Source organism: Stigmatopora nigra, chromosome 6 (genome assembly GCF_051989575.1).
Source record: "Stigmatopora nigra isolate UIUO_SnigA chromosome 6, RoL_Snig_1.1, whole genome shotgun sequence".
NCBI lineage: Eukaryota > Metazoa > Chordata > Actinopteri > Syngnathiformes > Syngnathidae > Stigmatopora > Stigmatopora nigra.
In genome coordinates this window covers 2,896,275-2,923,134 of record NC_135513.1, presented here as the reverse complement: position 1 = coordinate 2,923,134, position 26,860 = coordinate 2,896,275, and the positions used below count along the sequence as shown (strand labels likewise).

Here is a 26,860-nt window from a genome sequence, read left to right as displayed (position 1 = left end):
GTTGTTATAATTATAATAAATAATTGCTATTATGCTTGTGACTAGTTTTTTGCCGTTGTGGATGTCGTATATGCACCTACCTCACTCCCACACAATTTTGTCTTAAGCTCTCCCCATTAATCAGTCCACGGTGAGAAAACGGTTGGATACAAATGATCTCTAAATCATCCAAAGAGTCCGAGAAAAAATCTGACATGATGCCAATTACCGAAAAGTGACGTTGCTACATATGCTAAAGTTATAGCCCACCATTGTGGTATAAATGAATCTACCGTGCGTTTTACCAAGAACAAAGAAGCGAACATTCGAAAAATGCCAAAAATATCTTTTTCCAAAGACACTTAGCGTGTGGTAACCACTAGGAATAAAGTAAATGAACCAGCATTGAGGGATTTACACCGCAAATACAGCCATGAAACTGGCATGACGAGAGGATGTCAACACTGCTCGAGAGCCACTAAAAACAACCCCGACTCCGCAACTGATTAGAACCTCGTCAAAATGATCCCATCGGGAAGTGAGGAAGAAGAGGCCCACAATGACATGAATGAGAGTGAAGAACGTAGTCTTCCTTTATCTAAGATATCTGCAGGAAATCTTCAATGTCACGGTTTGCGTCAATGGGTCCAGGTGATTGATGACAACATGGTTGGAGCCACTGAATTTGGCAATCGTTCTGACATGTCCTTGTACAACGGCATATTTGTACAAGAAAAGAAACGACTGTTGCCATGTTCCTTGTGCTTGAGAAAAGAAGCTTCTCCTATTTCCCCTACTGTGCCCCCTGAATATTCCATCAATGATTCAATGCCCCTTGAATTTGACAGAGGATTAGGACTAAAACTCCCAATAACCACTTTTTATTTTTCAATCAAACGGAGGGGAACTATCTTCACAGTTTTTAATACATACATTATATTTGCCTATTCATAATTAATATTTTGATATGATTATAGCTGTAATATTTAATAATGTAAACATTGTGATCATTGGATTATTTCTGTATCGATGCGAAAACATGTATTGTGGTAATAATAATAGGGTGATCCTACTTTGCAGTTTTTCATTTATCGTCGCCATTTCTGGTCTACATTACCCGCAATATTTGAGGGATTACTGTAAATAGTTGAGCAACTGATATTTCAAGTGATATTTCAAAGTGGAGCTAAACCTCTTGTGAGAATGGGGCACAGAAAATATTCAAATTGCAAGAGCCCTACATTGTGTTCATTTACAAAGTTCAAAACATTGGCTGTCAACCAATTATGGGTATACTCAGCCTAGTTTGCTAGGATAGGCTCCAGCATCTCTGTAATAAATGTTACGAGACAATAATGAAAGAAATAACCTCCCACACAATGAAAGACGTGTATATTTCATTTTGGGATTCATTATGATCATTGAGAGCACGGGACAAGAGAAAATTTGCATCTTCGGAAATACTCCACTTATTTGCTATATTCCTTTTTCTTATTTAGTAAGTTTACTCAGAAACTACATGTATTAGATTTTTGCATGAGGTTTGATGAACATTGAAAGGTTGGGATGTAAAATGTCCTCAAATTCTGGAATTACTCACCGAATAAGAAATATGTAAACGTGTGACCTGTGGTGATTTATTCAGTATTGTAGACTGACAGTCAAGAGTGTACCCATTACAGTTTAGCTATTTGAATAATTCAACCGTCTGAAATTAAATTTTGTTCTTTGTAGACACAACCCAGAGCTGTGCCCATCCTCTGGCAGAGAATCAGACAGCGATGGTGGGATCTCGGCGTCCCAAGCAGTCACGTGCCTTAAAGATCGCCTACAGGCCGTCCACAAGTTAATCTTGTCTGACTCAGGCCTGTGCACTCAGATTCTTCAGTACCAGCCGCTGATTTTCTCTCAACTCCGAGAGCGCCTAAAATTAGCGGGCATCCACATAGGTGCCACCAAGTTGGTGAACTTTCTAGACTCACAGTGTATCACATTTACCACGGCAAAACCGGGACAGACCGCACCCACTCGCAGACGTGTCAAGAAAAAAGGAAAGAAGGTAACGACAAGGAAATGACCAAAGCAACCTCTGAGGGCCGTCATTTATCAAGATATATTGCAGCTGCTCAACACAAAAAACTGAAACATCTTCCTTTAGAATTGTTTAACTTTTTAAAAAAAAAATATTTGGACCAAAAATAAAAGGTTTGTTATGAAGATTGTACAACCTTTTTCATCCACCAATCAATGTTAATGTGGGAAATTAACTAAACTTTTGAAAATGAATTAAAAAAAAAATCTGGCACAGACCAAGATGGAATGTGCTCCACTCCCATGATTACAGATACAATTTTAGCAAAACATCCCATGAATGTATTAAAGTGGATTTATTTTAAATTTATCAACTGTGATCTACTTTTATTCATGACAAACTTTTATTGTTTGACCATTTTTTGAGCAGTACCTTGAAAGAAAATACACAAAGAGAACCTTTTGAGAAAATTTTTACTTGTGCTCTTCGGTATATTCATATCCAAAGTTGAGCAAGAACAATATGAGAGTGCACACTTGAGGAACATGGGAAGCTCCTTTTCAATGAGAAAAACAATCAACTTCTATCAAATGTGTCATTCATGTAGAGAGAACAGCATTTTCGCAGAAAACTATTATATCTTGGCTGTTTGGTGTGCTCATTTAAGCAGCATGAAGATACGGTTTTCAGCTCAAGCCTCAAAGGATTAACAATACTTCGCAAGGAGAATCCTACAGTCCAATATGGCTGCTGTCTCGACCCTTGTGGTTCCTTCGCTGTAAGGCATCAACACATCATTTCCTATTTCAGAGCAATCATGAGAGGCTTGCAATGTTAGCAAGGAAGCGCTCGGCCCACCACTCTTCCAGATCGATGGGAACAAAGCCTGTATGGAAACAATGGAATGACAATATATCTTATTGTATCTTAATATGGAATACAATACATTATATTTAGATATTAATACATTAGTCTTTTGAGATACTTATAGCTGTCCTATTTAATAAATATACACTGATAATTGTACTTGTATACTTGTATTTCTGTATCGGCATGGAAAAATGTAGTTACTTCAGTGTTTTTCCTTTAGCACAGCCATGTCAGGTCTACACTAGGCACCAGTTCATTCCACTGACATGCATTTTCAAAACCATCCAAATTGCAAGCTAATAAATGATTGACTGTCAGCATCTTTTTTAATTCTTCCAAATACATCTATATTTCTTTACTCTTCTTTTAAAACAACTTTTAGAAGCCATAGAAAATTGAATTAGACCCCCCCCCCCCCCAAAAAAAAAAAAATCATGGCTTCTGACTACAAACCAATGCGCGTGGGAATTACATAATTCAGATGTATACTTGAAAGAAGCCCAATCAGATAATGGATAGGCTCTTGCTATGCAAAATAACTAAGTATTATGGAACATAATTTAACTATCTCTGCTTAGCTGATAATGAAAATTGTTAAAATATACAGTTGTGGTCAAAAGTTGACATACACTTGTGAAAAACAATGTCATGGCTCTCGAGTTTCCGGTTATTTAATTTCATTTTCATTAAGTTTGTTTCTTTTATGAACTTATGGATTAACAGAAAAGGTGATCAAATCTGCTGGGTCAAAAATATACATTCAGGAACACAAATTAGTAATTTTGGTAACTTATAACGTTGTGTCAGTGAAATGAGCTTCATTGCATTGCCTCTTAACTTCTTGTGAGTGAGGATTGACTACAACTGGTGACTTCTCTGAGGCCATTTAAATAGGGCTCATTGGTTGCAAACGCCCACAAATGCTACAATGGGAAAGTCAAAGGAGCTCAGCATGGTAGTTGAGGAACTGATATTTCAAGCTCAGCATGGAACTGAAAAAGCAAATCCTTGACTTGAACAAGTCAGGAAAGTCCCTTGGAGCCATTTCAAAGCAGCTGCAGGTTTCAAGAGCAACAGTGCAAACAATTGTTTGTAAGTACAAAGTGCACGGCACTCTTTTGTCACTGCCACGATCAGGAAGAAAACACAAGCTATCACCGGCTGCTGAGAGAAAATTGTTCAGGAGGGTGAATATTCAACCGAAAATCACCAACAAGCAGATCTGCCAAGAATTTGAAGCTGCTGGAAAACAGGTGTCAGTGTCCACAGTGAAGCGTGTTTTGCATCTCCATGGACTGAGAGGCTGCCGTGCAAGAAGGAAGCCCTTGCCCCAAAAGCGGCACCTTAAGGCTCGACTGAAATTTGCTGCTGATCACATGGACAAAGATAAGACCTTCTGGAGGAAAGTTCTGTGGTCAGACGAAACAAAAATCGAGCGGTTTGGCCACAATGCCAAGCAATATGTTTGAAGGAGAAAACGTAAGGCCTTTAACCCCAATTACACTGTTAGGGTTATTAGTCTTACATTATATATCTGCTCACAATAAAGAACACTTCTTACTTAGCTTATTGGACTTACATTATTATATATTTGCACGCAATGAAGAACACTGCTTTACTTAGCTTATTAACATAAAAAAAAAGTCATTTTAGTACATCTGCTTGCAACCGTGTAAATGATCCCTCCTGAGAAAGACTTTCAATTGTTTGACAGTACTGCAGAGAATGGGGAAAGAGGGAGAGGAAGAGGAGGAGAAAGAGTTGCTTCTGATCTGGGGGGTCAGGGGAGTGAGGGGAGGACTGAATCTGTTAAAGAACTGATTCAGTTCATTGGCCAACTCCCTGTCTCCGGACTCCGGGTCTCTCTCACTGTTGCCTCCATTGCCTGTAATGGTCCTCAAGATCCTCCAGACCTCTTTGGTGCTATCTCTCTTAAGTTAGTTGTCTAGCTTCCTCCTGTAGATGGTCTTTCCCTTTCTTATTTCTCTTCAGCTCCTACTGGGCCATTTTCAGACTCTTTCACCCCAGACCTAAAAGCCCTCTTCTTCTTGTTAAGGAAGGCCCTTAGATTCCTGGTGACCCACGGCTTATTGTTGTAGAAACAATGGACCTTCATGGAGGGTACAATGTTCTCAACACATAAGTCAATATAAACTATGATGCAGTGGGTCAAGCTGTCAATGTCTTTCCGATGTGAATTGCACAGCACCTCCCAGTCAGTGGTCTCAAAACAGTCCCTCAGTACCATGCTGGTCTCCTCGGTTCATTTTTGTATGATCCTCGTGGTAAGTTTTATGTTCCTCACCATAGGGATGTAGGTGGGGATCCGAAGGACCAGGTTGTGGTCTGAGCGGCCTAGTGGAGGCAGGGACTGAGCTGTATGCCTCCTTTGTGTTGGCATACAGCGGGTCCAGAGTTGTTTGTTCCCTGGTGTGGAACTTCACATACTGAGTGAAGGTGGAGAGAGTAGAAGCCAAGGGAGTATGGTTAAAATCACCAGAGATAAGAAGGAGAGACTGAGGGTGTGACGTCTGCAGCTGAGACAGTAGCGTGAAGCAGCACACAAGCGACTGCCGCATCGGCCGAAGAAGGTATGTACGCAGTTATTACGATAACATACAATAAATTCTGGGGGATGTTAAACAGCCTGATGCTAATAGCTATTAGCTCAATATCTTGAGTGCAAAGTTGCACTTTCCTACCGCTTTCCTCAGCAACTGTCCACCCTCACCAGCTGAAAACCATCAAAGGAGACGAGAGTCTGGTCTTATTTCTTTCAGCCAGGTCTCCATGGAGACAATAATGCAGATTTTCCGATATTGTCGTTGTTGTTTGGTAAGCGGTGTTAGCTCTTCCATCTTATTGGGGAGAGATCTTACGTTCCCAATAATAATAGATGGAATGCTGGGTCTGAAGCGTCGCTTTCTCTCCTGACTGTTTCGCCCAGCTCTGCAACCTCTTCCTTTCCTCTTTAACTCTGCGGGGAGGTCTAGGTCCGGGGGAATCCAGGTGTTGTGTAGTGCTAACAGTTGATCCTTTGTGTAAAACAGCGGAGTCATGACTGAGTGGGTCAAAAATGCAATGTCCAGAATTTGCAAAGATAAACTAAACTAATAGCTCAAAGACTGCCTGTCGCACAACGCGAGTCTTGGAGTAGTCTTATAAAGTAAAGTAACAAGTAAAATCTTAAGACCATAAAACGTAAAAATAAGTCAAGTCTATGTCAGAAAGTCATCAAATTTAACAGCAATGCACCAATTCTGTCAAGAGGAGTGGTCAAAGATTCAACCAAAAGCTTGTGGATGGCTACCTAAAACGCCTAATTGAAGTGAAAATGGCCATGGATAGGACATGTTACCAAATATTAGCGCTGCTGTATGTATATTTTTGACCCATCAGATTTGATCACTTGTTTCTATTCACCCATAATAAAGTAATAAGAGAACCAAACTTCATGAATCTTTTTGTGACATAGAAGTATGAGAGAGCCATTACATTGTTTTTCACAAGTGTATGTAAACTTTTGACCACAACTGTACATTTGTGAAATGGATATTACCTCATCTCAAATTCTTCTATGTCACATCTGATCTCAGGTACTGGTCATTTTACAGCACCAACACTATTGATACGACATCCACATTTGTCCGAAAACGTGTTAAAAAGAAAAAAAAAGTTCACTATTCACAACAGCAGGGCACCGAACTAATGACACGACTGCTTACTCTTCATGCTGGCATTGGAGGTCTTCTCCGTGTACTGAACGGGGGCCCGGACACCTGTTGATTCCCCATCTTTAGTTTCTCCAAGCTTCTGCTCCACCTCCCGCCATGCTGGGGAAAAGAATATTGTTTTGATAGAAAAATGACCACAATGAGTTATTCCTGAATGCACTCAAAACATCAAATTATTCAATTTGAAAAATGAAAAGCATCTTGATGAAATCGCAATTTCACAATGTTATAAATGTCCTGGTTTCCAGTGTTTTCATTAAAAGGCAGGGGAGTATATTGTTTCTTTTCATTCATGCACCTAAGTGGTCTTTAGGTTTGCGTGTTTTGTTGTTTAGGTACTTAGGCGGACAGCTTGGTCTCCTATAGTTGTATTTCTTTTGCATGGAGTACCACGAACATTTTCAGAGTTTTCAATGTTCGTCTAAAAGTAGACTGTAGTGCGTTCGTGGGGAAGCCTTACATTAAATTCCTTGAGATTCATAAAAAGGGAGCCGATGAATCACCGGTGTCTTTGTCTCACACTGACCGGAGTATCTGTGTAGATGAGGTGTCCCAGCGCTATCAACAAACAACGTAATGCTAAGCTAATTCACGAACAGTTTTATCTATTCATCTTTTCTCTACTTTGAAATAAATGACCTTATCAGCCGATTGTCTCGCATTATGGCGTTTTGTCTTTGTCAACTTGCACTTTCGTGCATGTCGTCTTTTTATGTGCATGAGCCGTACCCTTGATTCATCTTTTTTTTGGCTCAATAAAAGTGGCATACGTCAAAAAAGGTTCCCGACCCCTGCTTTAGGGTATCCATGTCAGCTGTACTACTAAAATGGCCAAGGGACAAGTTACCAAATATTAGCGCTGCTGTATGTATATTTTTGACCCAGCAGATTTGATCACTTTGTTTCTGTTCACCCATAATAAAGTCATAAAAGAACCAAACTTCATGAATGTTTTTGTGACATAGAAGTATGAGAGAGCCATGACATGTTTTTCACAAGTGTATGTAAACTTTTTACCACAACTGTATATTTGTGAAATGGATATTTACGAAAGCGATAAGGAGAAGTGATTGTTAGGCAACATTTTGATCTCATTTCTGACATCTTGTTGGATTAACCTTAACAACATAAAATTTTGAGCACGAACCAATGTTTATTTTTTGAGAATGGAATTGATAAAAGACGTGTTAATGGAACGTAAAATGAGGACATTCCATTTTTTTAACATTTGCACCAAGTTAAATATTTTGCCTCATCTCAAATTCTCTTATATCACATCTGATTTCACGTACTGGTCATTTTACAGCACCAACACTATTGAGACGACATCCAATTTTTTTCGAAAACGTGTTAAAAAGAATCAAAAGTTCACTATTCACAACAGCAGAGCACAGATCTAATGACATGCCGGCATTGGAGGTCTTCTTTGTGTACCGAACGGGGTCCTGGATACCTGTTGATTCCCCATCTTTCGTTTGTCCAAGCTCCTGCTCCACCTCCCGCCATGCTGTCTACCCTCGATTCATAATTTTTTGTCCGACAAATGTGACTTATATGTCAGAAAAGGTTCCGAACCCCTGCTTTAGTGTATCCAAGTCAGCTGTGAGTTAAAAAAAAAAAAAATCCACTTTCATTCTAAAATAAGCTACAAGGTTTTGGCAACACTGAACACATTCAACCTTCAGCCAAAGACTAATGACAACAAGAATATTTTTATTCCTTTTAACGCTAGCTGTGTTTACGTGGACAAAGGAAACCAACCAAAATTTCAGAAAAAAAGTCTTTGCCATACAAGGGTTTGTTTTAGTGTTCCTACAATATGAATACTAACAAATAAATACCAGAGTTCTTATGACTAAAAGTGGCTCCCACTTTCCACCCGCTACTGGATTAAGGACTTTCTGGTCGACCAACCACAGCACCTGAAACTGGATCACCACCTCTCATCTGCCTGCACACTCAGGACGAGGTTGCCCCCAGACTTTGTGCGGAGTCCACTACTTTTACACACACGCAAATTTGCGTAGGGCACAACGGTGGTGGGGATGATAACAGAGGGGAGGGAATAAGAAATTAGGTGCTTTGACTCAGCAAGTGGTGCACGCTCAACAACTTGGATGAACATTTCCAAAACCAGAGAACTAATCCTGGACTTCTGAAGGAAAAAGGTCGCTCCTGACCTCCTGTATATCAAGAGTGAATGCGTGGAGTGAGGGGAGACTTTCAAATTTCTGTGGGTCCATATCTCTGCTGAGCTCACTTGGGCAACAAACACTATACCACTCATTAGGAAGGCGCAGCAGAGGCTACATTTCCTGAGAGTACTCAAGAAGGAGCAACTAAACACCAACCTGTGACCGCCTACGTGTCAGCCATTCAAAGAATGCTGACTTGCGCTGTGTCAGTGTGGCACTCAAACTGCACAGAACCAGACGGGAAAAGACAGAGTGTGACCAATACAGCACAAAATATAATCACCTGCCCCCTACCTCCCCAGTCCACCATCTACAAATCCCATGCATAGGAAGGGCAGAGATCCTCATAACAGACAATACACATCCCAGCTTCCCCTCTTCAACCTGCTGCTCTCTAAAGGCGCTACAGGACCATAACAGTAAAAAAAAACGGACTCAAGGATAGTTTCTTCCCAAGAGCCATTACCATACTCGATATGAATTCTGCACCGAATAAGACCTAATAAAGACTTATTTCTTACCTTGCACTTTCACTAAAACTGTACTTGACTACTTATTTATGTTGACTACTTATTTATGTTACGCATTCCGGAAATTCCCCCCAAAATGACTTTAAATACTCCAGTGAGATTTTTTTCCCTATTCATTTAGCATATTTTGCCTAGTGCAACTTCTAGTCTGAAAAAAATGGCACTTATTGCCTCCTTTTTTTTAGATCCATGACACCAAGTAGTTACCTTTGATGCGTCATCTATGTTCTACTTTGAATAAAATATTTAAAATTCACGTGTACATCATTGCATTGTTTTTATTTACAATCTGTACATTGCCCAAATTTTAAAATATCTAGTTCATACAATGGTTCAAGTTTACAATCCCAATCTACTGCATTAGCTAATCAATATTAGATTCGAACTCTGCCCTAGTGAGCATTAGTGAATGGGTTCAAATTAATGAGATGGCTTTGAGAAGGACACCATTTGCACCATTTTGTACTTGTGCACTTAATGCTATCACTGTCACTTTAGATCTAATAACATGCATATCTTTATTGTTGCTCATAACCCACAAATCTTGTACTATGCCAGTTTATTATTAGTCTATCTTGTATGTCTTACACCTGCAATTATTGAATTTTTGTTAAAATGTATCACTGAGATATTCTGCATTTGGTGTTTTAACAATTGACTCCATTACACGCATCACATCTTTCACCTTCATATACAAATCTGACGTTCTCCTCATGCGCAGGGGTGAATACCTCTGCCAGCCTGTTGACTTTCTGCGCAGATGGGACATGGTAAGTTTTGCCATTGAAGCGGTGAAACACAATCTTGGCAGACAGACTGCTGAGGAGTAAAGTAAAAAAACAAAAACTTAGTGTTGTGGCAAAAAAAAAAAAAAAAGTTTAACTGCAGCTTTGTTCAGAATTAACTTTACAACATTCAAATTTGAACCCTTTTTAAGGTTCTTATTAAATGGTCATTTCAATCACAAATGTTTGTGAGGTGAAAGTTTGTTTTGTTTTGTTGAGTACTAAAGACAAAAAAAAATAGAATGCCGCATTCCAAAATGTAGTTAACTCTATATTGGGAAAGTGAATATTTGGGTAGGCGGCCCGGTCGGTGGATGAGTGCTTAGCACGTCAACCTCACAGTGGAGGACCTGGGTTCAAATCCAGGTCAGTCCAACCGTGTGGACGTTGCACGTACTCTCGGGGCCTGCGTAGGTTTCCTCTGGGTACTCCAGTTTCCTCTGACATTTCAAAGACAGGCATGGTAGGCTGATTGGACACTAAATTGCACCTAGGTGAGTGTGAATGGTTGTTTTTCTCCTTGTGCCCTTTTTTTGATTGGCTGGCCACCAATTCAGGGTGTTTCCCACCTCTGGCCCGGAGTCAGCTGGGATAGGCTCCAGCACCCTCCACGACCCGTTAGGATAAAGTGGTTCAGAAGATGGGTGAATAAAGTTATCCAATCCAATTTTATTGGCTGCTTTGCCAGCAATAGAGATTCAATCCACTGAAACATGACTATTAACTGCAGGTCCAACTACTTGAAATGTTTTGAATATCATCAGCAGTTTTGGTCGTGAACTGGAATTGAGGTCTCGCGTGACGGACCACGAATGTATCATAACAACTGCAGTTTGTCTCGACAAATGCAGAAAACGTCATAATTTATGACACAGCCGTGTCATTTAATACCAACGAGGAGAGCAACTTACTTCGACGTGAACCCCTTTGTCGGCTTGCACTTCAACTCGGCGAATTGACTCTCTATCTGTTGCGTGGGAGCTTCGGTATATTAGAAAAGAAGAATTAATGTTAGTCCACGCAATGTGGCTTGACATTGCGTCACGCTGTAGGTAAGGCTCACCTGTAGTCGTCCTCCGTTGTGTAACGAGTTTGCTGGGCCCTCTGGTAATAGTGTACATCATGGGACGACACCAGTGTCGAGTCTCCAGTTTCAGAACGATGCCCACTCTAACTTTACACGCGGCGGTGAGAGGTATACCGGGGCAAACGCTTGGCAAGTAGGCGGCACACCTTTGGAAAAGTGGCCACAGACCTGACCGCTCCTCTTGGACCCTCCGCAAGGTGTTCCGTAGGTCATCCAAGGAGAAAGCGGCTCCACACGTCGCCACCACTCATTCGCACACGAGGACAAACAGCTCTTTTTTTGCCTGAGGGCAGTGACTCACACACCGGACACTCGTTCCCCTGCTTTCCGATAGAGGAGCTAGTCACGAAGCCACCGCTTGGCGTCTTATCACAAAATACAAGGACGCGACTCGTATAATTATTCCCACCTCACGAGGACGGAAACGATCATGTTTCCCTAGGCGTCAAAGTTAGCCTCTGTTATGTCAATCACTTCCGGTTGACAATTTCTAAAATATTTTGCCGACGTTTCCAATGTTATCAAATCATGTTATTGTTATGAAATTCTTAATGGATGAACCCATTGAAGAATAATATTTTACTTTGATATTTATTTACTCCGATTATTTGTTTTTGCTCAACGGAAAGCTATTTTTGTGAGTAAAAGCAGAGCCTATACATAGCAAGTGTAGTGAACCTATGGCCCAGGAGCCACATATGGCTCTTTTGATGGGTGCATATGCCACTCCGCTAACCTGTGAGGTAAAATATGTAAACTCCTAGTGAGAAAGCCCAGGAATGAGAATTATGTTGGTATTGTGGCATTGGCACTTCCTCCTCTTATAATTATATATTTTTTTCATTGCACTCTTCTACGCGGATATACTCATTGATATTCATTGATTAGCAACAACCTAACAATGATGTGAGAATTCAGAGACTTTGTAATTTAAAAGTGGTGAAGTGTCTAAAAAGGCACACATTTTTATGTATGGCGACTTTTAAATTTGGAAGATAGCTCTTCAGGATTAACAATCAAAAAACATGAATTGTTTATGGCTCTTTCCATCAAAAAGGTTTCCAACCCCTGCTAAACAGTATACACTCACTTGAAGAATCAATAATCATAAATGGTTAAACCTTTTTCAAATTTTATTGATAATTCAAACAGACATCCAGTTTTGACAGTCATTGACAAGTTCTATACAAATGTTATTTCACTATCAGGAAAAAAAATCATTAATCGAAAACAATATACACAGTACTACGGCACGTGAACATAAATCATTATATTCTCATCAATTTAAATCTCATCCTGCTGAGTACCTGTAGTCCAAATTTGTCTTCTGTAGAGGACATTTGTAAACCTAAATATCTCCCACCAGTGCATCCATTCGCATGAACTTTTGTGCTCTATAGCGGACATTCAGAGCTTTCCAATGATACCAAATTTTGCAGTATTCTATTTACTTTACATAGATTGGGGAATTTCAAAATTGGACATTTTTTTCCTGGTAGTCAGGTGGTTAATAAACGTTTTATCCTTTAGATCAGTCTTTCCCAACAACTGTGTCGCGAGTATGGTGTGAGCGGTGATCCTTGGAGCTACGTAGTTTGGGCCTTGTGCCCCTGGTAGCGTCACCCATGGCAAACTGGTCTGTGGTGGGGGACCAGACAAAGAATGGTCCAGAAGAACTCGTATGATGAGAAATACCATTGAACGGCATATTCCCTTGCTTGGATGTGTGATAGGTTCATCAATAATTACCCTTCTTCGTAATTATCAATAACTGCAGGCAGACATCTTATTCAATTATTGACATTTAGTTAAATAGATTGGATCACAGATAAGGACCTTAAAGGAAGACACATCGAGCCCCTTGTCTTCAAAAGTATCCTCTCGAACAGTATTTCGCGTACGGCTTTAAGGCATTTGGATTAAAACAATCACGCCTTCATTTGACCTAACAATCATATAACAATTACATAGAAAACCCCGAAGTGCGTCACGAGGTATCCACACTATACGAGTGTTATGGAAGTGGCAGATATCCCGAGTCCTTGCTGCCTCCCGATCAACAGCCCTCAGAGCCCGATACTGGGTGAGATGTAGCATAAACAATCCTTGGATAAGAAGTCCACGTGAGAGTGGACCAGGCAGCTGTTTATGACCTCGAGCCGAACAATAGGAAGAATGATTTAAGAAACAAATGATTTACTACACATATATGTATATAATAGTAATACAGAATAAACCCAACAACGTGGGTCACTGGGACCCCACTCTGGTGCCAGGCCAGGAGGCGGGGCACGATGGCGAGCACCTGGTGGCCGGGCCTATACCCATGGGCCCCGGCCGGGCAGAGCCCAGAGAAACGATGTGGGTTCCCCTTCACATGGGTTCACCACCTGTGAAAGGAGCCAAAGAGGTCAGGTGCATCGACAGTTGGGCGATAGCCAAAGGAGCGATCCTTGGCGGTCCAATCACCGGCTGCACAAGCTGACTGTTGGGAAGTGGGATGTCACTTTTCTGTTTGGAAAAGAGCATGTGCTAGTGCCTGAGGTTGCGAAATTATGGCTTGACATAGTCGGGCTCACCTCTACGCACAGCTTGGGTTCCGGTACCCCTCCTCTCGAGGGGGTTTGGCAGTGGTGTGCCGTCAGGGCCTTCTCTGCTGGCCTGAGAAATATCTGAATCATAGATTCCCAAAGTGTGCTTCCATATTTAAGTATTTAATCAATCACATTTCAGCCATTATTTGTTGCCAGGGTCAGAAATCTGCCTCAAGGCCTTCCCGCAGGCGTAGAGATACGCCATCACTTACACAAACTATGATTGGCCAGTGATAGAGTAGGGGGGCCAAAGCCAGAGTGAGCGAGCCAGTGCTCACAAACTACACCGACAATGGCCGACAGAGGAAAACAAATGGATTTGGTTGCAGATTTGCTGACAAAGCCATTTTCCAGTTACTTTTCCCGAAAAAAAAGAAAAGGTGGTCAACTCCGATGCTAGCAAGCCAGTTTGTCCGCCACTTTCAGTTCGCTAACTACGAGCGCTATACCTGGCTAACGGATCCAAGGAAAACTGCCAATTGTGTTGCTGGGAGTGCTTGTTATTTGGCACAAATTGACATGGAGTTTGGAACAACACTGGATTTGCAAATTTGACTTGTTTAACCAAAGCAGCAACGGGACGCCAAAGCATTGCCAGACACTTACAAGCAACGGTGCTCTCCAAAACTTTTGGACAAACCAGAGTGGAGTCATAATTCAACGTGCAAGTGCGCAGGGGTACGGAGTAACACAATGAAAAGGTAGATTTGCAAATTTTACAAGTGGGAAGTGAGCCGATGACATTGCAGGTCGTATCATTCAATTTTTGGTGGAAAATGAATGTCTGAGTAAAATTGTGTTATGAAGGTGCAGTGGTCATGTCTTCAGGATTAAATGGGGCGTAGGCTAAAGTTGAGGAGAGTACCGTTAGCTTTATTCATACATTGCTATGCACATCGGCTCAATTTAGTACAGACTCAGAGGGCCTCAAAGCTTAAATAATGCAAGATATTTTTGCTCACCTTAATGGCTTTGCTGCAGTTTTTTCTAGATCACCACAACACACAGCTGTTGGACGAAAATTGCCAGCGGCGTCTGTCTTGCGTGGCACCAACACGGTGGCAGTACACATCCAGAGTGGTCAATTGAGTATGTGAGAAGAGAACTGCTCTAAAGGAACTGTTTCATCACATCCTGGAGCATCGTGACGAGTACGACGAGTAGTCTGTGCGGTGTGCTCATGGATCCAAAGCACGTCTGGATGATTTAGAATTTTGTTTTTTTTGCTTCACTCATTTAATGGGATTTTTGAACATTCAGATGTGCTTTTTTCAATACTACAGAACAACAAATTGGATGGACAGTTTTGTCTTGCAGGAGTACAGGAGTTTTGTGACAGTTCGTGAAGTTGCGTAAAACAGGAGTCACAATAACATGTGCATTTCAAAGGACATACATATTCCCTATTACAAAGATGCATGGCTCTATGACAAATTTGCAGCTGAACAGTGACAGCTATGATGGTGGTGACACTGATGATTGTGATATGGATTGAAGGTCCCTATGACATTTAACCGTGACACGGATTGAAAGATTATGTGCAAGGTTTCGTGACATACAAATTCTCTATGACAAAGAACATCCTGTCAATAATCATAATCTATGTCTTTAACACGTCTCAGTGACTGTTGTACCTTTTTCATGACATCAATGCCGAAACTTAATAAAAGCGCGACTTGCGACTTGGGAAGAGAGAGAGTTCCGCGGAGCCGAGCTCGAGTCATTGACTCGCGCCTCCGACCTCTCCAAGCCGCGCGGTCGCTTTAAAATACAACACAGTCTCATGCCTCGTTTTTCCTTAGTGCACGGTTGGTAAGTATGGGGATCTGTAACTTCAGACCCAACACAGTTCAATGCGAGAGGAGCTGATATGAGGAAATTTACGAGGCCACCGAACGTGCTTTGATGGCGATAAAAAAAAAACTTCTTGATGGACCTGAAATGCACGGGTAATCTGTACGACAGTAATTGAAATCTTCTTGAGGAAAGAGAGGATGGACTTTTTGTATAAATAAAAATATTTTTTGTTGAGTAAAATGTGTCTACTTTCAGACATGATTTCTTTTTTTTTTGGTTATTATTGATTTGGCTGTAGCTGCAGTATAGGTTTTATAGCTATAAAATACCGTGCCCGGACGATTCGCCGAAAGACGTTTTGCCGATGGACAGTTCGCCAAAGGGACGTTTCGCCATCGGACGTTTCGCCGAACGGACATTTTGCCAAAACGTGATTCGCTCGCCCCGCCCCCGGATCATGTGTGTTTTTCAACGTACGTTAGGCGAACTGTCCGTTCAGCGAAAAGTCCGTCGGCGAAACTTCCATTCAGCAAACTGTACGCCGGCGAAACGTCTGTCGTCGAAATGTCTGTCGGTGAAATGTCTTTTGCCAAATTGTCCGAGTACCATAAAATACTTATTGAGGGTTAGATTGATTCACACGTAGCACTACTGAAGGCATAGATTTGGACATTTCTATTCTGGAGTTGCTCACGGTGAGAGGCACCGAGCGGGTGTGGCCATACTTTGGCCCCCTGAAAAAGACTGATGGACGTCAATGGCGAAATGGCAAAAATTGCACTAAAATGGGGTAACATCCACTTCCTAGCAGCATTTAGTGATTAAATACAGACACTGGAGCTTTTCAGATATCAGGACCGGGCCCACAATTGAAATATTATTTAGGAATATTGCCCTGTTTTACTCACCAGAAATCCTTTTTAACTGTACAGAATACTCATCCTCCTTTATTTCGTCCTTATTTTCTATCGCCATCAAAGCTAATGAAGAAGGTCGAGCCTGTCCTGTCATATTTCTGGCATAGTCCATCTTGAAAATGGCTTTAAATCAACACACCAATATATTTGCTTGTACAGCTCGCTCCAAATACAGCTTGGTAGCTCTCATAGTTAGCGCACTGAAAGTGGCGGACACACCCATTTGCCGGCTGTAACATGCTTTCTTAATGATGTCCATTTTTCTCTAGAAAATAGCTTTGTGAGTAAATCTGCAACCAAATTCATTTGTTTTCCTCCGTCCGCCATTGTGGGTGGAGTTTGCGAGTGGCTGGCTCATTTTGGCTTTGGTCCGCCTCCTAGCCAATCATAGTTGGTGAAAGCGATGACGTATCCCTCCGCCTGCGAAATGGCCTTGGTGTCACCAAATCGAATTCTGATTGGTTAAAGCAACAGTCTTATCGACGCTTGATTAATGCAGCAGAGCCCGCAGAACTGATTGTGAAGGCCTTGAGGCAGATTTCTGACCCTGGCAACAAATAATGGCTATGTGATTGGTTAAATGCTTCAATAAGAAAACACATCTGGAAGCAGTGCAACCAGGGGCAAGAGCAATGAAAGGAAGCTAGCAGACAATTTGGAATTATTTAATACAGGGGTGTCAACATACGGCCTGCAGGCCGGATCTGTCCCGTCTGGTGGTATGGTACGGCCCGGGGAAGAAAGCTGCATTGTATAAAAAAAATATGAATTTTCTTTATAATTTGTAGTTCTTGTATTATCCGCTAGAGGGCGCAGTGTTTTAGTACGTGCAAACAACATGAAAGCAACACTGCGGCGGAACTAGGACCACCTTGACCTGGTAAATTTACCTTTCCGAACCCCGCTTCCTAGTATCTTTCTGACAAATGCCCGATCCATTACCCACAAAATGGATGAGTTGGAACTTCGAGTTGCTACCAACAGCTTCGTAAGGTATTGCAACATTATTCTCATCACGGAAACATGGCTACACCAGCATATACCCGACGCTGCGCTATCGCTAGCTAGCCGAACGCTTTTTCGGAACGATCGTTCCAAAGAACTAACAGGAAAAAGCAAAGGCGGTGGACTATGCATGTACATTCACAATGAATGGTGCTGTAACAACAAGATCATTGACACCCACTGTTCTCCGGATTTGGAGCTATTGGCAATACGATGCAGACCATACTACCTGCCGAGGGAGCTAACGGTCGTCATAGTAACGGCTATCTACATACCTCCAAATGCTAACGTCAACACGGCTCTCGACTTACTGCTAACGGCTGTAAATAAACAACAGCTCGACCACCCTGATGGAGTCTTTATTGTCGCTGGTGACTTCAACAAAGCAAGTTTAAAGACTGTCCTACCTAAGTTCACCCAATATGTCAAATGCAATACAAGACAAGACAAAATTCTCGACCATGTCTACTCGAACATCAAACATGCCTATAAAGCTGATCCTCTCCCACATCTATCTGGTTCAGACCATCTTTGTATATCTCTAACCCCTGCGTACAACACACTCCGAACGCAGACAAAGCCAAAAATAAAGTCAATAAAAACTTGGCCCGAGAACGCTCTTTCTAAACTGCAGGACTGCTTTTCCCGCACCAACTGGGAACTTTTTGAACACAACGACCTCCTGGACTATACAGAAAATGTACTCTCCTACATCAGAAACGGCATTGACAACGTCACTACAAACAAACGGATACGAGTTTTTCCAAATCAAAAACCCTGGATGACCAAAGAGACACAAGCACTTATCAAATGCCGTAACACCGCCTACAGATCGGGGGACAAAAGAAAGTATAGAGCTGCCAGAGCTGAGCTGAAAAGGGGCATAAAGAAGGCCAAGGCAGCATATACTAAGAAAATCGAAGAGCACTTCAAAGAAAACAACCCAAAGAAGATGTGGCAGGGAATACGACATATCACTAACTACAAGAACAATTCCATGTCTGTAAACGCGAATGTCTCACTAGCGGAGGAACTGAACCATTTCTTTGCCCGCTTTGAATCTGACAAATCAAACCAAGTGTCAACACTCCCACCACCACCCTGCGACAATACACTGGAGTTTCAGGAACAGGAAGTGAGACTGGAAATGCAGGCTGTGAACACCAGGAAGGCTGCTGGTCCAGACGGAATACCTGGCAAAGTGCTCAAAGCCTGTGCTGATCAGCTGGCAGGAGTCTTCACGGACATTTTCAATCGGTCCTTGCAACAATCCATCGTTCCTGCCTGCCTAAAATCTGCCACCATCATTCCTGTCCCCAAAAAGCCAACCATCGGCAGCTTGAACGATTACAGGCCTGTTGCTCTCACGCCTGTGATCATGAAGTGCTTTGAAAAGTTGGTGGCCCGACACATCAGAAAGACAATTCCCCCCTCAGTTGACCCGCACCAGTTTGCTTATAGGGAAAACAGGTCCACTGAGGATGCTATCGCCGTGGCTCTTCACACAGCACTGAGCCACCTGGAGCACCAGGGGAACTATGTGAGGATGCTTTTCATAGACTACAGCTCAGCCTTCAACACCATCAAGCCGGACATCCTGAAGGACAAACTCTACCACCTTGGACTATCCTCTTCAATCTGCTGCTGGATAAAGAACTTCTTGACTGGTCGACCACAAACGGTCAGAATGGGTCCACACCTCTCTTCCTCCATCACACTAAACACAGGCTCACCACAAGGCTGTGTACTGAGTCCTCTCCTGTACTCCCTGTACACATACGACTGCACACCAGCCCACCAGTCAAACTCTATCATCAAATTCGCCGATGACACCACTGTGATCGGACTCATCTCTGGCGGGGATGAGTCAGCTTACAGAGGCGAGGTCGACAAACTGTCTTCTTGGTGCTCGGCGAACAATCTTACACTGAATACCGCAAAGACTAAAGAAATAATCTTGGACTTTCGCAAGCGCAGCACAGACCTGGCCCCACTCCTCATTAACGGAGTATGTGTAGACAGGGTCCAATCGTTCAAATTCCTGGGAGTCCACGTCACGGATAGGCTCTCCTGGTCCACAAACACCACAGTGTTAGTGAAGAAGGCCCAGAAACGACTCCACTTCCTCAGGGTACTGAGAAGGGACAAGTTGGACACCAAGCTTCTGGCAACCTTCTACAGAGCCACTGTGGAGAGCATCCTGACTTACGGCATCACAGTGTGGTATACCGGAAGCACGACAGCAGACAAAAAAGCCATACAGAGAGTGATAAACACTGCCCAGAAGATCGTCGGCTGCTCTCTGCCATCGCTAGAAGACATTGCCAACCCCCGATACCTCAGAAGAGCCGGGTCCATTGTTGGAGACCCATACCACCCTGGACACGGCCTGTTCCAGTTGCTTCCATCTGGCAGACGCTACAGGTCCTACAAAGCACGGACAAACAGGCTCAAGGACAGCTTCTTCCCAACTGCCATCAGGTCTCTGAACCTGCAGCAACACGTGACGTGACGACTACACATATCCCTACTATGAAATTAAGTCAAGTCGAATTGAAGAAACAGGAAGGTTGTTTGGTGCAGATCTACCTTCCACAGGATGACTGAGGGAGGGTAAGTATAAAGACTGAGAGGTAAGTGATCCATCTTATTCTTGTTGGCATCGGTGAGGCAACTTGTAGTCGCCGGAAAATGGCGCTCAAGGCGGAGAGCTAACAAGTATGAATATGTCATAAATAAATGTCATAAATGTGTCTGGCCTGGGAAGACGAACTTGTGGAGAAGCACTATACAATTTCGTCATACGCTGCTGAGGGTATGATGACTACTAGGCTTTTTGTCAAGTCAATGATGACGACAATGCCTATGTCTGATTTTTTTTTTTTTTTTTAAATTGAACGTCTGTACAGTGTCTATTGGCGACAATTGTATTATCTACTTTTCCGTTTGCCTCGCACCCTCATCAGCAAAAAGTCTGTTAATAAACATTTTGACAATTTACTCATTCTTTGCACAAATTATTAGTATTAGTGACTAATTCAAAGGAAAAAAGTGGTCTTTTGTTTGTTCTATGTAATTTTGCAATGAGTTTACTGGTCCGGCCCGCTTGATCTCAAATTAAGCTGTATTCGGTCCGCAGACCAGAGGGAGTTTGACACCCCTGATTTAATAAGTATCGACGGACAAAATATAATATATGATTATATATATGATGCTTACGGTGCTCTCTCCTTAACTTTTGCCTACACCCATTTAAACCAGAAGACATGACCGCTTCACCGTCATTACACTGTGCCACAACTTTACCCGGACATTCATTTTCCACCAAAAATTTAATGATGAGAACTGCAATTTCAAAATGACACAGTCTATCAAACTTTTTAAGATTTCCCTATTTTTCTTTACTTTTTCGTTGCGGCGCTCCGTTTATCTGCAACGTTGCTTGTAAGTCTCCAGCAAAGCTTTGGTGTCTCGTTGATGCTTTAGTTAAACAAGTCAAATTTGCTAATCCAGTGCTGCTCCAAACACCATGTCAATCGGTGGAAAATAACAAGCACACCCAGCAAAACAATTTGCAGTGTTCCCCGGAGCCCGTGAGCCAGGGGTAGCGCTCGTAGTTGGCGAACTGAAAGTGGCAGACAAACCCTTTTCCTGGTTGTAACAGGCTTGCTAGCTTTGGAGTTGACCACGCTTTCTTAATGATGTCTATTTTTTCTGGAAAAGTCCGTCTGGAAAATGGCTTTTCCAGCAAATTTGCAAACAAATCCATTTGTTTTTTCTCCGTCAGCCATTGTTGGTTCAGTTTGCGAGCTCTGGCTGGCTTTGGCCTGCCTACTCTATCACTAGCCATTCATAGTTGGTGAAAGCGATGACGTTTCCCTACAAATGCGAGAAGGCAATGACATATCTCTACGCCTGCGAGAAGGCCTCAGTGTCACCAAATCAAAATCTGATTGGTTAAGCAACAGTCTTATCGATGCTTGTTTAATGAAACAGAGCCTGCAGAAATGCAGAAATGATTGTGAAGGCCTTGAGGCAGATTTATGACCACGGTAACAAATAATGGCTGAATTGTGATTGGTTAAATCCTTCAATATGAAAACACATCAGGAAGCAGAGCAACCAGGGGGAAAGCAATGAAAGGAAGCTAAAATATAATTTGAAATTATTTAATAAGTATTGATGGACAAAATATAATACATGACTCAGATATTTCTTAGGCCAGCAGAGAAGTCTTGAAGGCCCTGACGGCACACCACTGGGTTAATTTTGCTATGAAATTATCTTTTGCATGGCTCCATAGACGGGATGCATAACGTAACCCCCCAACCACTAGTTTTACTATGTCTACTGCTTATATTGTTGTGCGTCTTATTTATGGAAAGTTTTAAAATAGGCCATCTATTGAAGTTGTGCCTTAGTGTGGAAAATACAGTACTTACTAAAGAATGGCACATGAGGAGTTTACTGTTTTGTTTTCTGTCTGTACATGTTGGAGTGTTAATAGTGTGGATCACAGTCTTCCACAAGGCTGTCTGTGATGTAGCTGACTTTCAGAAGTTCCTGGTAGTGTTGCTTCTCAACACCGCTGTTTACAGTCCAGGCAACCACTGCCACCCCTCTCTGGCTCCAGTATTGCACATAGTCCCTGCGAAAAAAAGAAAACTGACATTGTGAATCCATATCTAATTTAACCTTTTGATGGCTAATATATGATGGCTCTATTTCCTTCTTAAATGTGCTCGCCTCAAATGTGCTCGCCTCAAATGTGCTCGCCTCAAAATGTGCTCGCCTCAAAATGTGCTCGCCTCAAAATGTGCTCGCCTCAAAATGTGCTCGCCTCAAAATGTGCTCGCCTCAAAATGTGCTCGCCTCAAAATGTGCTCGCCTCAAAATGTGCTCGCCTCAAAATGTGCTCGCCTCAAAATGTGCTCGCCTCAAAATGTGCTCGCCTCAAAATGTGCTCGCCTCAAAATGTGCTCGCCTCAAATGTGCTCGCCTCAAAACACACTACGCATGAAACGGTTCCAACGTTGAGCGCTCCACGTTTGGAAAGACTCCAAAGAGAATCAACGTGACATAACAACTCAGATGTCTCATTGATTCTATTTGGGTCTTTCCAAACGTAGAGCACTCAACGTAGGAACCATTTTGTGCGTAGTGTGTTTAGAGACGCGCACATTTAGTACTTGCACACGCCCAAATGTTAATGTGTTTGTGTTGTCAAGCGAGTTTTTGCTGTATTATTTTTTTTAATAAAGAAAAATAAAAACTCCCATCTGTGAAGTTCACGTTGATTCTTTTTGGGGTCTTCCCAAACGTGGAGCACTCAACGTAGGAACCGTTTCGTACGTAGTGTGTTTAGAGACGAGCGCATTTAGTACTTGCACACGCCCAAATGTTCTGTGTTGTCGAGCGAGTTTTTGCTGTTTTCTTTTCTTTCATAAAGAATATGTGAATTTACTTTGTCTTCTTTACTTTAATAGTGGTTAAGGTTAGGCGAACTGTCTGGAGACGAAGTGTTCGAAGACGAATTGTCCTTCGACGATGTGTCCGTCGCCGAAATGTCCGGGTACCCCAAAGTCAGGCGAGTAAACGTCTACACTGCAAGGCGGCAGATAACTCATACATTATGAATATTTTTGGGGGAAAAATTATTTTTTTGGACTTTAAAAGCCCAAAACGGTCCGGTAAAATGTTTGTCCGCACTGGTCTTTTGTTTACGTTTTAACAGCTGTTATGTGGAGGGTGATTACTTCTTCAATCAAACGACAGATGGCAGCACCTAACAGACTCTAAACCAGGGGTCTCAAACCCGCGGCCAAGGGCCAAATGCGGCCCGTGGGATGCTAATTTGCGGCCCGCGTCGTAATATGCAAGATTAATGTCCGCGCGGCACGCAAGATTGATATGAATGACACGGTGTTCTGAGCTGGATGAACCAATCACGGTGAAGTATACGGCTCTGGAGGGCGGGACATTGGCCGGGCTGTCCAGTGCCTCGCTCACTCATTCATTCCTCCAATCAGCTGTGCAGAGGAGAAGCCGTGAAGCCGATCACACTGCTCGGCCGTAATCCAATACGATCGGAGAGCGAAAGTGCGCATGCGCCACAGACCCGCGCGACTGAAAGTCAAACGTCAAATCGAAAGTGCGCATGCGCCACAGAACCGCGCGACTGAAAGTTAAGAGTTCAATCTGAGACTCATTCCAAGTGTAAACACATTACAGCCCCGGAGATGTCTGTTACAAAGCCTGCCGTGAAGAGAAAGGTCAGTGATGAGCATAGACAGTTTCAAGAAAAGTGGGGAGTGCAATATTTCTTTGTTGAGCACAGGGGCACCCCGACGTGTCTCATTTGCACTGAAAAAGTTGCGGTCCACAAGGAATACAATTTGAAACGTCATTATGCTACGAGACATGCTGAGGAGTACGACAAATACCAGGGAGATGAGAGAGCCAACCAGGTTGACAGTCTTAAAACAAGTCTTCTGAGGCAACAGGGTTTTTTCAAGAAGGCTACAAAAGAAAGTGATGCAGCAGTCGAAGCTAGCTATGCCGTTTGTGAGATGATTGCCAAGGCAGGCAAGCCATTCACAGAAGGTGAATTTATCAAAAAGTGCATATTACTGGCTGCACATATTGTCTGTCCAGAAAAAAAAAGTCAGTTCAACAACATCAGCCTTTCTGCTAACACCGTGGTAGAGCACATATCTGAACTGTCAAGTGACGTTTATGGTCAACTTTGTGAGAAAGCGCAAAACTTCAGTGTATATTCAGTGGCTCTTGATGAAACCACAGACATCACAGACACTGCCCAGCTCGCAATATATGTCCGTGGTGTTGATGACAATTTTGAAGTGTTGGAGTTGCTCACAATAATTCCAATGCATGGCCAGACCACCGCTAAGGAATTATTTCACAAGCTGTGTGATGCCTTTCAGAATGCCGGTTTGCCATGGAAGAGCTTTGTTGGAATAACAAATGATGGAGCCCCATCAATGATTGGGAGGAAGAATGGACTGGTAGCACTTGTTCAAAAAAACTGAAAGAGGAGGGTGTGGAGTCAGCCATAGCTCTGCACTGCATTATCCATCAGCAGGCCCTTTGCAGCAGATGCCTGAAGTTTGACAATGTGATGTCTGTCGTTGTGAAATGCATCAACCAAATCAGATCCAGGGGCTTAAAGCATAGAAGGTTTCGTGCTTTTTTGGAGGAAATGGAGTCTGAACATGGGGATGTCCTCTACTTCACTGAGGTACGTTGGCTCAGCAGGGGAAATGTGTTGAAGAGATTTTTTGAGTTGAGAGCAGAAGTAAAAGACTTCATGGAGATAGACGGGGTTGCTGTTCCTGTGCTAAGTGATCCCAAATGGCTCATGGACTTAGCTTTTCTTGTTGATATCACACATGAGCTTAATGTACTGAACAAGAAGCTACAAGGCCAGGGGCAACTTGTCAGTGCTGCCGATGACAACGCGAGAGCATTCTGCACTAAACTTTTGTTATGGAAAGCCCAGCTCTCTCAGACAAACCTTTTCCATTTCTCAGCATGCAATGCTCTTGTGGATGCAGGCACACCATTCAGTGGTGAGAAATATGTGGAGGACATTTCGAAGCTGCAAGAGGAATTTGATCACAGATTTGCAGACTTCAAGACATAAAAAGCCACATTTCAAATGTTTGCGGACCCCTTCTCATTTGATGTGCAAGATGCCCCTCCTGAGCTTCAAATGGAGCTCATTGACCTGCAGTGCAACTCTGCACTCAAAGCCAAGTTCAGGGAGGTGAGTGGAGAAGCAGACAAGCTTGGACATTTTTTGAGAGAGTTGAGCCCCAGCTTCCCTAAACTTTCCCGAATCTTCACCATGTGCCTTTTTGGAAGCACATACTTGTGTGAGAAACTCTTCTCCACCTTGAACTTCAATAAGTCCAAGTATAGGTCCAGACTTACTGATGAGCATCTTCAAGCTCTTTTGAGGGTCTCCACTGCTTCCTCCCTCAAGCCAAATGTGACTAAGCTATGTGAGAAGACGCGCTGCCAGGTCTCTAGCAGCAAGAAGTAAAGTTCAGAAAGTTCAAATTTAAAGAGCTTTTAATACAGACATTTGAAACAAAATAAAAATAATTAGTTTTCTCTACTTACCCAGCCACTGGATATCTACTGTATTCTCATTATTATTATTTTATTACTTATTGATTTATTTTTTATTCATCTTTAAGTTAATTTATTTAATTCATTATTTTTTGTTCAAAAATAAAGTTATTTGATAACGTTGGAATGTTTTATCAGCGCTTTTCTTGTGGAAATCCTGATGCGGCCCAGCCTCACCCAGAATCTGCCTCTTGCGGCCCTCAGGTAAATTGAGTTTGAGACCCCTGCTCTAAACATTGTTTTTCAATCCTTCAAGGTTTGGGGAGCATGGTGCTAACTTCAAAACATGTTTTGGCATCTGGTGCATTTTTGCTATTTAGCTGAGACAGTTTAATTTTTTGTAAAAATGTACTTGAGGCAGTCAAAGGGTTAATGAACAGATTTCTGGCAACAACAACAAAAAAACTCACTGTGAGACAAAGTTCTTTTGCACCAGAAATGCAGAAATGCCGCACAGCTTCCACAGCAAGTGATGGTGGGCCCAATCCAACACAATATCCATTAGCGTCAGCCAATGGTGCTTCCATGGTGACTTGTAACGTGGGGAGCCGTCTCCGAAGCGGCTCAAGCTCCAAGGCCTGTGAGTCAATGCGGTGACTACCAGTGGGTTAGTTTGCCTCATCTGTGTGAGGACATAGTAAGAATAAAAGATTTTTTTTCCAACTAGAAAATGCCACCCCTTAGAAATTAGGAATGTCGAATAATGAAATTGTTTTATGTCAGTTAAAAGTCCCTTGTTGTAGGAATATCAGGTCACTTACATTTAGTCAAAAATTATTACCATGACCGGAGTTTTTATTGTCAGAAATAAAAAAAATAGAACTGAACTGAAGTTTATATTGCTCGATTATGGGTGTTGAATGTGCCATTGTAAATGACAGGAAGTGAAAGTGCATGTAGTCTGGAATATTAATGAGACAAAAAACTGAATTCAATCTTATGCACTGATTGATATTACATGTAAATCCAAATATCCACACAGGTGGACCGACCTGGATTTTAATCCAAGTCCCTCACTGTGAGGCCGACGTGCTAACCACTCAGCTGCCGGGCCGCCCCTACTCTGACATCTTTGTTGAAAATTATACTAAATTGTGAAAGTTTCTGTTACGGAATAAAACCATCTTTAGAACATAAGTCTGTGAAATCTTGCACTGCTACTTATAATAAGCAACAGTAAA

At 42.3% G+C, this 26,860-nt stretch overlaps 3 protein-coding genes and 1 long non-coding RNA gene across 16 annotated transcripts in view; 2 read left to right on the top strand and 2 right to left on the bottom strand.

The window, feature by feature from the left end:
* slx4 (SLX4 structure-specific endonuclease subunit homolog (S. cerevisiae)) overlaps positions 1–3,198 on the top strand; it is a 21,509-nt gene extending 18,311 nt beyond the window's left edge. For 3 of the 4 annotated variants that reach the window (XM_077719641.1, XM_077719640.1, XM_077719642.1), the window contains one exon: positions 1,714–3,198. In XM_077719641.1, coding sequence (XP_077575767.1) covers positions 1,714–2,056 — 343 coding nt within the window. In that variant the 3' untranslated portion in view covers positions 2,057–3,198. The remainder of the gene's footprint in view (positions 1–1,713) is intronic. The other variant, XM_077719643.1, reaches the window with a different exon arrangement.
* mcrip2 (MAPK regulated corepressor interacting protein 2) lies at positions 2,467–11,695 on the bottom strand. Its single transcript, XM_077719650.1, has 5 exons — positions 11,189–11,695; positions 11,037–11,106; positions 10,026–10,159; positions 6,607–6,714; positions 2,467–2,897 (listed from the first exon to the last, which is right to left on the bottom strand). The coding sequence occupies exons 1-5, from the start codon at positions 11,247–11,249 to the stop codon at positions 2,827–2,829; spliced, it is 444 nt and encodes a 147-aa protein (XP_077575776.1). The 5' UTR covers positions 11,250–11,695; the 3' UTR covers positions 2,467–2,826.
* On the top strand, positions 10,763–26,860 carry LOC144198567 (uncharacterized). The gene is made up of 3 exons (XR_013326745.1): positions 10,763–11,177; positions 23,012–23,112; positions 26,662–26,860. It is a non-coding gene; the product is annotated as an uncharacterized LOC144198567 (long non-coding RNA).
* The window catches only part of gde1 (glycerophosphodiester phosphodiesterase 1), a 37,277-nt gene continuing 22,741 nt past the window's right edge, over positions 12,325–26,860 (bottom strand). For 2 of the 10 annotated variants that reach the window (XM_077719647.1, XM_077719645.1), the window contains 2 exons: positions 26,090–26,301; positions 12,325–22,173 (listed from right to left, as the gene is read on the bottom strand). In XM_077719647.1, the coding sequence (XP_077575773.1) occupies positions 22,026–22,173; positions 26,090–26,301 (360 nt within the window). In that variant the 3' untranslated portion in view covers positions 12,325–22,025. The remainder of the gene's footprint in view (positions 22,174–26,089; positions 26,302–26,860) is intronic. The other 8 variants (XR_013326741.1, XR_013326742.1, XR_013326744.1 and 5 more) reach the window with 8 other exon arrangements.

Coding starts and splice junctions, on each gene's coding strand:
- mcrip2 (XM_077719650.1), bottom strand. CDS start 11,249: ATGATGTACACTATTACCAGAGGGCCCAGCAAACTCGTTACACAACGG. Junction 11,107..11,188: donor ACAACGGAGGACGACTACAG/GTGAGCCTTACC, acceptor AATATACCGAAG/CTCCCACGCAACAGATAGAG. Junction 2,898..6,606: donor CTCCAATGCCAGCATGAAGA/GTAAGCAGTCGT, acceptor GTTTCCATACAG/GCTTTGTTCCCATCGATCTG.